General features: G+C 47.9%; 1 protein-coding gene across 1 annotated transcript; it reads right to left on the bottom strand.

The window, feature by feature from the left end:
• Positions 1 to 751: 751 nt before the first annotated feature.
• Positions 752 to 2,832, bottom strand: LOC123046021 (probable ascorbate-specific transmembrane electron transporter 2). The gene is made up of 4 exons (XM_044469301.1): positions 2,374 to 2,832; positions 1,674 to 1,722; positions 1,345 to 1,547; positions 752 to 1,261 (listed from the first exon to the last, which is right to left on the bottom strand). The coding sequence occupies exons 1-4, from the start codon at positions 2,521 to 2,523 to the stop codon at positions 947 to 949; spliced, it is 717 nt and encodes a 238-aa protein (XP_044325236.1). The 5' UTR covers positions 2,524 to 2,832; the 3' UTR covers positions 752 to 946.
• Between the last annotated feature and the right edge of the window lie 9,787 nt (positions 2,833 to 12,619).

The following is a 12,619-nucleotide window of genomic DNA, read 5'->3' as shown; positions in this document are numbered from 1 at the left end:
TGTATTTGTATCTTTGATGTTTGCTACATTATGAGTCGACATAAAACGTCCTTTTATAAAAACAATCAACTCATCAAGCCATATCATGATCATTCATGTGGTTTTCATGTGGTTTGTCCACAAGGAAGTGATTCTTACAAAGGATAATTTTTTTAGGCGAAGATGGGTTGGTAGTCCTCGATGTTGTTTTTGTGACCAGGATGAAACAATTCAACATCTTTTCATTGACTGCCCCCTAGCCAAGCTCCTTTGGCACACGATTCATATAGCCTTTAGCATAATCCCGCCAATTAGCATTGACATGTTGTTTGGGACATGGCTAACTGGGGTGGAGCCTATTAATGTGGAACCCGGATAGGAATATGCGCATTACTATGGGCTATATGTAACTGCAGAAATGATATGCTTTTTAATAGATTTTTTCTTTTGCAGATTGTCTTCAGAGCTGCTACTTGGATCTGTACGGTCTGCGGGAAGCTTTTGGTTACTGGGTGCAACCAGTAATCGACGGTAACATGGGATATGTATAACCGGTTTGGATGGCGATACACTAATAGGATAGGTGTTTAGTCATCTTAGTCCTATCTTTCTCGGTTGTGGCATTCCGTTATTTTTAGATTTTCATGTTTGAGTCTTGCTCCCGCTGTGAGCTGTACTGGATTAGAGACCTTGTGTCACTTTGTTTCGTTTAAATAAAATGGTCGTATGCATCATTCTGTTGCAGAGGTCAGGCATGTTCCCCTTTTCAAAATAAAAATAAAAAATATCATGATCATTCAAAGGTACCAGTGCAGTTTTCAGTAATCAAATCGTACGGTTCAGCTGATACACACGAATCAGACGTGAATTCTGTGCTTACACCCGATCTCGTGGAACCAATCGCACACGCGGTGTGTTATCTGGACGTTCGACGATCAGTAGCACGTAGCCACCTACTAGGATGCTACTAACCGATGACAGGGATCGGAGCATATCCCTCCGGTTCGTCCACCTTAGCCGCAGGAGCGACGGCAGCGACGACCACGGCGGCGCCGAAGAGCACGACGACGAGGGCCGTGAAGTTGACAAGGAGCGCCTCCGGGCCGTACTTGTCGAGCCCGGAGCTCTGCAGGAACGTCATCTTCTCCAGGAACCCGAGCTCCGCCGTTGCCAGCGTGAGCACGTAGACGAAGAGCCCGAACAACGCGTGCCACGGCAGAGCCCCGCGCCTCACGTCCGGCGCCGCCCCGGGGAAGAAGAACGTCACGAACCCAAATATCCACTGCAGATGGAGTACACATTAGCCGACTCGCAGGAAGAATACTCTGCAAATGCTGTAGACGCCATGGCGTCGGTTTGAGTTACCTGGATTCCGTAGAGAGAAATGGCTCCGATCCCGAGCCAGGAGTGCAGGCTGTAGAGGTTGGCGATCCCGCTCTCGTTGTGGAACTTGAAGGCGCAGTAGATCCCGACGGCGCCGAGGACGATGGCGATCGCGTGGAGGATCAGGTGGGTCAGCTTGGCCGTGTCGTGGCTCAGGCCCGGAAATACCTTGTAGACCATTATGGCTGCCAGGGTGGATTGTTTGAGAGAAATTAACCGATCTGTGTTTCTAGTACATGTGTACACTGTACAGTACCACCAACAGAGGCAAAAAAAGATCAGGGAATTCTTGTACGGTTCTTTAGCCTTACCTTCACTGCCAAGGATAATGAAGCCGATGAGCATAAGAACAGGGTGGACCTGCATTTTAGAGCACAAGAAAGTATGAATAATTGATTATCTGGGAATAACAACGCAATTAAGTTAAACAAAAAAATCCTGACAAGTCTAGCTTGGAACAGCAGGCCAATATTCAAGTACCCAACCATTCAAAATAGGATGGCTTTCCATGTGCTCTGTCCAATCTTATCATTGCTTTGAAGTCTCACTGCTATTTTATGGGGTCCAATTAATTTCTGATCTACAAGTGCCAGAGCATTCATTGACAAGGAACATGAGCTAGTTGCAGGGCAATCGAGATTCAGGAGCAGCTGAATTTCTCAGTTGCAGCATTTTTTATTGTTACCCCCGATCCCCATTTCGAGCATGGTTCTCCCCTAGATACTACTACCTCTGTTCCTAACTATAAGACGTTTTAGCACAGTGAATCAATCGGATACAAGCCAAGAAACCAACAGCTCGAAGCTAGAGCTGAGGCTAGGCTATTCATGTGATACGGGAGGATGACTAATTTTTCCCTACAACCTCAAGGTGGGTATCGAATAATTATCTCTGTTCCTAAAGCTTCCACGGTGATGTGACTTGCAACTGAAGCGATCGTAAGCCTATGCCTATCCGGTGGGGGCGGTTTGCTACAGGGGAAAAGAAGAAGAAAACAGAGCGGCAACTCACGTTGAAGATGAGGTTCTTGTTGACCGCCTCGAGGGCGAGGCCGCCGCGGAAGTGGATGCACCAGACGAGCACCATGGCCGCCGCCGCCGCGCCCAGCGCGTGCGCCGCGTAGGTGAACGGCGTCGCCTTCACGCCCAGCGCACCCGCCATCTCGCCCTGCCTTCCTTCTTCCTCCTCTGGTCCCCGGCAGGGGTAGCTTGGCTCACTCTCTATCTGTCAGGCCGGCTAGAAGCAGCTGGCCTCGATCAAGGCACGACGAAAGACGGGGGAGTGAGGAGAAGCGTGTGCCCTGCGCACGGCCTAGAGCAGAGAGCAGCTAGCGAGAGGAAAGCCGAGTCTTGGCTTTTGCTTTCGCCTCTTTCGGTTCGTGTTTTGTTGATGTGGTGTGTGGACGACTCGGGTTTGGTGCTGAGCCTGAATAGGGCGGATGCTGTCAAGGCCGGGAAGGCGTCTTCATCCATGCGTGGATCTGGAGAGGTGGATGGGATTTGACGGGAAGGTTTAACCTGCCCGATCTGAATTTTTGCATCCTTCCGTGGAACTCCCAAGTAAACAAACAAACAAAACGGAGTCGCTCGACGGTGGCACCATGGGGGTTTATTTATTTTCGCTCTGGCCCATATGGAAGGAGGGTGGCAGCGTGCTCAAGGTTTTCTTTTTGCGACTGTGCAACAGCAGACTTTCATTAACTACTCCTGGCCACGAAGTAGGGTGGCAGCTCGACTGTGCAACAGCGTGCTCAAGGAGTAACAACTAAGCAGGAGCACGATCATACTGCCTGGCCACGAAGGCTACAACCTGATGATTAAGCCAAGTGGGCATTTTTTCCCCAATGGAGTTGCTAAGATGGGCGTCGGGCGTTGGCTGCCATGGTTGATTGATGATTGTTCCGTTCCGTCCGTAACGGGCTGAAACGAGTTCCCGCGATTGTCCCATCAACAGGATTTGGGGTCGTTGCGATGGGGCACACCGCTGCAACCTGCAATGAATTATCTGCAAACTGGGGCGGTGAGCGGAGGCAGGTGCCCGCCGTGCCATGCGATGCCGATGCGGGTGAACACGGCCGAGTTGAACAGAAGGGCGCGCACGAGATCCACGTACCAGACTGAGAAGCCTTATCTGCCGGTCATGATGTCAAGTCTGAACCAATTGGAATGGCAGGTACGTCAACTCAAGTGGTATTCCAACGGCAACCCGCAAAAAAAACTCCGCATCCATCTGCGGACAGGGGGCACTAGTCCGCGGCCACGGATGCCGAAGGCCACCATCCAACGCTAGCCGCATATTGTTTGTCAGTAAATTCAAATTCAAATCTACGTTGATCCACACAACGCGCCGGATCACATCTGCCCCGGACCGCATCCCCGATTACAATCAAAAAGAGGCAAATATGCTTAGGTTTTTACATGCCCAAAACGAAAAGAACATCAGCCCAACAGTCCGTGCATTTCTGCCCTGCCGACGGGCCATCCCGGCAAGATGCTTCCTGATCAAGGAGGTGCCGTCTCCGCCGCGTAGGCAACCTCCGCGTCCACGTCCACCTCTGCATCCGCCGTGTCCTCATCTTGTGCCACCGCCAACTCATTTTTCTGCCGCACCAACATCTGACAGCGGAACGATTGCACGATAATTCTAGCATCGATATCCAAAGAGTCGATATTCAAGGTCAATATCTTGGCGTTCTCCGCATTGGTGGCGATCTTCACCCTCTTTTCCTCGAGCGCGGCCTTCTTCTCCTCAAGCGTCGCCTTCCTCTCCTCGATCATGGTCCTCCTCTCTTCAAGCTTGATCTTCTTCTCTGTCGCATCCATCAACTGCTTGAATCTCCCCGCCTTCTGCTCCTCCTTGATGCCCGAGCGCCTCACGCCTTCTTCGCCAAGATCTCCACGAACCTCTCCGTCAGCTTGGCCACCGCATCTTTTCGCTTCGCCCTCTCCTCCTCCCACTTCTTACCCCGCAGATTTCTTCTAACCTTCTTCGACGGTTCTTGGGCTGGGTCGGTATGGTCATCGGTTTCATCCTCGTTGCTTAGGCGGTGGTCTTGGCAATGAAAAGGTTCCACTTTGGCTACCCATTCGACTTCAACCAATAATGCATGACGGTGAAGGACTTCTTCTCCAGCTTCTTGTACACCACACAAGCACGAGTAGGCTACAAAAGTGAAATAATGCAATCCGTCTACTGAGCCACAAAACAATACATATCCGGCTAGTGATCTACAATACTAGAGCATATTCGGCTAATGATCAACAAAACTAGAGTATATCCGGCTAGTGATCTACAAAATTAGAGCATATTCGGCTAGTGATCAACAAAACTAGAGCATATCTGGCTAGTGATCAACAAAACTAAAGTATATCCGGCTAGTGATTGGTATGTCCATTTTGTATCATGTTTTCTTATCGATATTTATTGCATTATAGACTGTTATTTCACTTTATGATACAATTCTTATGCCTTTTCTCTCTTATTTTGCAAGATTCATATGAAGAGGGAGATTGCCAGCAGCTGGAATTCTGGATCGGAAAGGGCTATATCGAAGACACCTTTTCTGCACAACTCCAAATGACCGGAAAATTGACAAATATTTATTTTGGAATATATAAAATATAATGGAGAAAGAAATACCATAAGGGGAACCACTAGGAAGCGACACGCCTAAAGGGTCCTCCCCCCTCCCGTGAGCTTGTCGCGCCCCTGGCAGGCTCTGGGGCCCATCTTATCCTATATGGTGCCATTTGACCTAGAAAAAATCGGAAGGAAGGTTTCGGGACGAAGCGCCGCCGTCTCGAGGCGGAACCTGGGCAGCAGCATTTTTGCTCTCCTGCAGAGCAATTTCGCCAGGAAAACTTCCCTCCGGGAGGGGGGAAATCGAAGCCATTGTTATCATCAATGATCCTCTCATCATGGGAGCACCAATCTTCATCAACATCTTCACCAGCAACATCTCATGTCAAACCCTATTTCACCTCTTGTATTCAATCTTTGTCTCAAAACCTCATATTGGTACACGTGGGTTGCTAGTAGTGTTGATTACATCTCATAGTTAATGATAGTTGGTTTATTTGGTGAAAGATTAAGTGTTTAGATCCTTAATGATATTCAATACCCCTATGCTCTTGAACACAGATGTGATTTTTGAGTAGTTACTTTTGTTCTTGAGGACATGGAAGAAGTCCAGTTATAAGTAATCATGTGAATTTGGTATTCATTTGATATTTTGATTATATGTATTGTGCTTTCCTTAGTGGTGTTATGTGAACGTCGACTATATGACACTTCACCATCTTTGGGCCTAAGGGAATGCATTATGGAGTAGTAATTAGATGATGGGTTGCTACAGAAGCTTAGAGCATCTCCAGCCGCCCCCCAATAGGCCCCCTAGGGCGCCTCTTTAACCGTCGGCATAGAAAAATAGCCCAGTCGCGCCCCCATGAGTTTGCCGGTTTGGGCCGAAATTGGCGCCGGCGGACCCAGGTCGAACACAGCGCGCTGGAGGCGACCTAGGGCGCCAGGGGGAAGAAAAATGGCGCGAAAACAAACCACGCCTGATTCCCCCTTGTGGGCCCACTGAGTCAGCGACTATGCCCGTCGTCCTCATCACCTCGCCTTGGCTCCCGCACGATTCAGTGTTGTCGCCGGCCAGCCTTCCATTGATGAAGGACGACGCGGTGATGGCGAGCCACCACCACGCGTCCACGCCATTTCCCGCCACGCGTCCACACTGCTCCCTGTTGGGTAACGTAGCATGCAATTTCAAAAAAAATCCTACGCTTCACGCAAGATCTATCTAGGAGATGCATAGCAACGAGAGGGGGAGAGTGTTTCCACGTACCCTCGTAGACCAAAAGCGGAAGCGTTTGCTTAACTCGGTCAATGTAGTCGAACGTCTTCTTGTTCCGACCGATCGAGTACCGAACGTACAGCACCTCCGAGTTCTGCACACGTTCAGCGCGATGACGTCCCTCGAGCTCTTGATCCAGCAGAGTTCGAGGAAGTAGATGAGTTTCGTCAGCACGATGGCATGGTGATGGTGATGGTGAAGTGATCCGCACATGGCTTCGCCTAAGCACTGCGAGAATATGACCGGAGACGTAAATGTTGGGGAACGTAACAAAAATTCAAAATTTTCTACGCATCACCAAGATCAATCTATGAAGATTCTAGCAACAAGAGAGAGGGGAGTGTATCTTCATACCCTTGAAGATCGTGATGCGGAACCGTTGCAAGAACGCGGTCGGTGGAGTCGTTCACAAGCGATTCAGATCGCGGCCGAATCCGATCTAAGCACCGAACAACGGTGCCTCCGCGTTCAACACACGTGCAACCCGGTGACGTCTCCCGTGCCTTGATCCAGCAAGGAGAGAGGGAGAGGTTGGGGAAGACTCTGTCCAGCAGCAGCACAACGGCGTGGTGATGGAGGAGTGTGGCACTCCAGCAGGGCTTCGCCAAGCAAACGAGAGATGAGGAGGGAGAGGGGTAGGGCTGCGCCAGGAGAGAGGGAAACTCATGTCTTTGGCAGCCCCAACACCCCCACTATATATAGGGGAAGGGGAGAGGGGGCTGGGCCCCTCCAGATCCCATCTAGAGGGGAGGGGCGGCAGCCAGGAGGGGAGGCTTGCCCCCCAAGCAAGGTGGAGGCGCCTCCCTCCCCTAGGGTTTTCAACCCTAGGCGCCTTGGGCCCTTGGGGAGGGGCGCACCAGCCCACTAGGGGCTGGTTCCCTCCCATATTCATCCCATCAAGTCCCCCGGGGCAGGTGGGCCCACCCGGTGGACCTCCGGACACCTTTCGGTGGTCCCGGTACAATACCGATAACCCCCGAAACTATTCCGGTGACTGAAACTGGACTTTCCATATATAAATCTTTACCTGCGGACCATTCCGGAACTCCTCGTGACGTCCGAGATCTCATCCGGGACTCCTAACAACCGGTAACCACATACAAACTTTCTTTATAACCCTAGCGTCATCGAACCTTAAGTGTGTAGACCCTACGGGTTCGGGAATCATGCACACATGACCGAGACAGCTCTCTGGACAATAACCAACAACGGGATCTGGATACCCATGTTGGCTCCCACATGTTCCACGATGATCTCATCGGATGAACCACGATGTCGAGGATTCAATCAATCCCGTATACAATTCCCTTTGTCCATTGGTATGTTACTTGCCCGAGATTCGATCGGCGGTATCCCTATACCTTGTTCAATCTCGTTACCGGCAAGTCTCTTTACTAGTTCCATAATGCATGATCTCGTGACCAACTACTTAGTCACATTGAGCTCATTATGATGATGCATTACCGAGTGGGCCCAGAGATACCTCTCCGTCATACGGAGTGACAAATCCCAGTCTCGATTCGTACCAACCCAACAGAAACTTTCGGAGATACCTGTAGTGCACCTTTATAGCCACCCAGTTACGTTGTGACGTTTGGTACACCCAAAGCATTCCTATGGTATCCGGGAGTTGCACAATCTCATGGTCTAAGGAAATGATACTTGACATTAGAAAAGCTTTAGCAAACGAACCACACAATCTTGTGCTATGCTTAGGATTGGGTCTTGTCCATCACATCATTCTCCTAATGATGTGATCCCGTTATCAATGACATCCTATGTCCATGGTCAGGAAACCATAACCATCTATTGATCAACGAGCTAGTCAACTAGAGGCTCACTAGGGACATGTTGTGCTCTATGTATTCACACATGTATTATGTTTCCAGTTAATACAATTATAGCATGAACAATAGACAATTATCATGAACGAGGAAATACAATAATAACCATTTTATTATTGCCTCCAGGGCATATTTCCAATAGTCTCCCACTTGCACTAGAGTCAATAAGCTAGTTCACATCACTATGTGATTGTAATGAATTCAACACCCATGGGGTTTGATCATATCTCGCTTGTGAGAGAGGTTATTAGTCAACGGGTATGAACCTTTCAGATCCTTGTGTGCTTTACAAATCTCTATGTCATCTTGTAGATGCAGCTACCACGCTCTATTTGGAGCTATTCCAAATAACTGTTCTACTATACAAATCCGGTTTACTACTCAGAATCATCCAGATTAGTGTCAAAGTTTGCATCGGTGTAACCCTTTATGACGAACTCTTTGACCACCTCCATAATCGAGAAAATTCCTTAGTCCACTAGTTACTAAGGATAACCTTGACCGTTGTCCTGTGATCCATTCCTAAATCACACTTGTACCCCTTGACAGACTCATGGCAAGGCACACTTCAGGTGCGGTACACAGCATAGCATACTTTAGAGCCTACGTCTAAAGCATAGGGGACGACATTCGTCCTTTCTCTCTATTCTGCCGTGGTCAGGTCTTGAGTCTTACTCAATACTCACACCTTATAACACAACCAAGAACTCCTTCTTTGCCGATCTATTTTGAACTCCTTTAAAATCTTGTCACGGTATGTGTTTGTTTGAAAGTACTATTAAGGGATATTGATCTATCCTTATAGGTCTTGATGCTCAATGTTCAAGTAGCTTAATTCAGGTTTTCCATTGAAAAACACTTTTCAAATAACCCTATATGCTTTCCAGAAACTATACATCATTTCTGATCAACAATATGTCAACAACATATACTCATCAGAAATGCTATAGTGCTCCCGCTCACTTCTTTGGAAATACAAGTTTCTCATAAACTTTGTATAAACCCAAAAACTTTGATCATCTCATCAAAGTGTATATTCCAACTCCGAGATGCTTACTCCAGTCCTTAGAAGGATTGCTGGAGCTTTGCATACTTGTTAGCATCTTTCAGGATTGACAAAACCTTCTGGTTGTATCACATACAACCTTTCCTCAAGAGTATCGTCGAGGAAACAATGTTTTGACATCCTATCTGCAGGATTTCATAAATAATGCAATAACTGCTAATATAATTTCAACAGACTCTTAGCATCGCTACGAGTGAGAAAGTCTCATCATAGTCAACTCCTTGAACTTGTCAGAAAACATCTTAGTGACAAGTCGAGCTTTCTTAATGGTGACACTTACCATCATTGTCCGTCTTCCTTTTAAAATCCATCTGTACTCAACAGCCTTACGACCATCTAGTAGTTCTTCCAAAGTTTATACTTTGTTTTCATACATGGATCCTTTCTCGGATTTTATGGCCTCGAGCCATTCGTCGGAATCCAGGCCCACCATCGCTTCTCCATAGCTCGTAGGTTCATTGTTGTCTAGCAACATGACCTCCAAGACAGGATTACCGTACCACTCTGAAGCAGTACGCGTCCTTGTCGACCTACGAGGTTTGGTAGTGACTTGATCCGAAGTTTCATGATCACTATCATCAGCTTCCACTTCAATTGGTGTAGGCGCCACAGGAACAATTTCCTGTGCCCTGCTACACAGTAGTTGAAGTGGTGGTTCAATAACCTTATCAAGTCTCAACCATCCTCCCACTCAATTCTTTTGAGAGAAACCATCCTCAAGAAAGGACCCTTTTCTAGAAACAATCACATTTTCTTCTGGATCTGAGATAGGAGGTATACCCAACTATTTTGGGTATCCTATGAAGATGCATTTATCAGCTTTGGGTTTGAGCTTATCAGCCTGAAACTTTTTCACATAAGCGTCGCAGCCCCAAACTTTCAAGAAATGACAGCTTAGGTTTCTCTAAACCATAGTTCACACGGTGTCATCTCAACAGAATTATGTGGTGCCCTATTAAAGTGAATGCGGTTGTCTCTAATGCCTAATCCATAAACGATAGTGGTAATTCGATAAGAGACATCATGGTATGCCCCATATCCAATAGGGTGCATCTATGATGTTCGGACACACCATCACACTATGGTGTTCCAGGCGGTATTTGTTGTGAAACAATTTCCACAATGTCTTAATAGTGTGCCAAACACGTAACTCAGATATTCATCTCTATGATCATATCATAGACATTCTATCCTCTTGTCACGACGATCTTCAACTTCACTTTGAAATTACTTGAACCTTTCAATAATTCAGACTTGTGTTTCATGAAGTAAATATACTCAGCTGTTGGAAATATGCCCTAGAGGCAATAATAAAATGATTATTATTATATTTCCTTGTTCATGATAATTGTCTGTTATTCATGCTATAATTGTGTTATCCGGAAATCATAATACATGTGTGAATACATAGACCACAACATGTCCCTGGTAACCCTCTAGTTGACTAGCTCGTTGATCAATAGACAGTCATGGTTTCCTGACTATGGACATTGGATGTCATTGATAACGGGATCACATCATTAGGAGAATGATGTGATGGACAAGACCCAATCCTAAGCATAGCACAAGATCGTGTAGTTCGTTTGCTAGAGCTTTTCCAATGTCAAGTACCATTTCCTTAGACCACGAGATCGTGTAACTCCCGGATACCGTAGGAGTGCTTTGGGTGTACCAAACGTCACAACGTAACTGGGTGACTATAAAGGTATACTACAGGTATCCCTGAAAGTATCTGTTGGGTTGACACGGATCGAGACTGGGATTTGTCACTCCATATGACGGAGAGGTATATCTGGGCCCACTCGGTAATTCATCATCATAATGAGCTCAATGTGACCAAGTGGTTGGTCATGGGATCATGCATTACGGTATGAGTAAAGTGACTTGCCGGTAACGAGGTTGAACGAGGTATTGGGATACCGATGATCAAATCTCGGGCAAGTAATGTACCGATTGACAAAGGGAATTGTATATGGGATTACTTGAATCCTCGACATCGTGGTTCATTCGATGAGATCATCATGGAACATGTGGGAGCCAACATGGGTATCCAGATCCCGCTGTTGGTTATAGGCCGGAGAGCTGTCTCGGTCATGTCTACGTGATTCCCGAACCCGTAGGGTCTACACACTTAAGGTTCGGTGACGCTAGGGTTGTAGAGATATTAGTATGCGGTAACCTGAAAGTTTTTCGGAGTCCCGGATGAGATCCCGGACGCCACGAGGAGTTCCGGAATGGTCCGGAGGTGAAGATTTGTATATAGGAAGTCTAGTTTCGGCCACCGGGAAAGTTTTAGGGGTCACCAGTATTGTACCGGGACCACCAGAAGGGTCCCGGGGGTCCACCGGGTGGGGCCACCTATCCCGAAGGGCCACATGGTCTGAAGTGGGAAGGGAACCAGCCCCTGGTGGGCTGGTGCGCCCCCCTTGGGCCTCCCCCTGCGCCTAGGGTTGGAAACCCTAGGGGTGGGGGCGCCCCACTTGACTTGGGGGGCAAGTTCCCCCCTTGGCCGCCGCCCCCTCCCCCCCTTGAGATTAGATCTCTAGGGGGCCGACGCCCTCCCAGGGCCCCTATATAAAGAGGGGGAAAGGGAGGGCAGCCGTACCTTAGTCCCTGGCACCTCCCTCTCCCCCCCGTAACTTCCACTCGCTGAGCTTGGCGAAGCCCTGCCGAGATCGCCGCTACTTCCACCACCACGCCGTCGTGCTGCTGGATCTCCATCAACCTCTCCTTCCCCTTGCTGGATCAAGAAGGAGGATACGTCTTCCCCAACCGTACGTGTGTTGAACGCGGAGGTGCCGTCCGTTCGGCACTAGGATCTTCGATGATTTGGATCACGATGAGTATGACTCCCTCAACCCCGTTCTCTTGAACGCTTCCGCTCGCGATCTACAAGGGTATGTAGATGCACTCCTCTCTCTCGTTGCTAGATGACTCCATAGATTGATCTTGGCGAAGCGTAGAAATTTTTTATTTTCTGCAACGTTCCCCAACAGTGGCATCATGAGCTAGGTCTATGCGTAGTTTCTATGCACGAGTAGAACACAATCTTGTTGTGGGCGTAGATGTTGTCAATTTTCTTGCCACTACTAGTCTTATCTTGTTTTGGCGGCATCGTGGGATGAAGCGGCCCGGACCAACCTTACACGTGCGCTTATGTGAGACAAGTTCCACCGACTGACATGCACTAGTTGCATAAGGTGGCTAGCGGGTGTCTGTCTCTCCCACTTTAGTCAGATCGGATTCGATGAAAAGGGTCCTTATGAAGGGTAAATAGAAATTGGCATATCACATTGTGATTTTGGCGTAGGTAAGAATCGTTCTTGCTAGAACCCTATAGCAGCCATGTAAAACTTGCAACAACAATTAGAGGACGTCTAACTTGTTTTTGCAGCATATGCCTTGTGATGTGATATGGCCAAAAGGATGTGATGAATGAATTATATGTGATGTATGAGATTGATCATGTTCTTGTAATAGGAATCATGACTT

This window comes from Triticum aestivum, chromosome 2B, assembly GCF_018294505.1.
Source record: "Triticum aestivum cultivar Chinese Spring chromosome 2B, IWGSC CS RefSeq v2.1, whole genome shotgun sequence".
NCBI classification, from domain to species: Eukaryota; Viridiplantae; Streptophyta; class Magnoliopsida; order Poales; family Poaceae; genus Triticum; species Triticum aestivum.
Note: the sequence above shows the minus strand (reverse complement) of the source record. Positions and strands in the feature narration are given on the sequence as shown.

Excerpts from the sequence above, each read along its gene's own strand:
- LOC123046021 (XM_044469301.1), bottom strand. The coding sequence starts at position 2,523 with ATGGCGGGTGCGCTGGGCGTGAAGGCGACGCCGTTCACCTACGCGGCG. Across the intron at positions 1,548-1,673 it reads CATTATCCTTGGCAGTGAAG|CCATAATGGTCTACAAGGTA; the intron begins GTAAGGCTAAAG and ends CCACCCTGGCAG. Across the intron at positions 1,262-1,344 it reads TTTCTCTCTACGGAATCCAG|TGGATATTTGGGTTCGTGAC; the intron begins GTAACTCAAACC and ends CTCCATCTGCAG.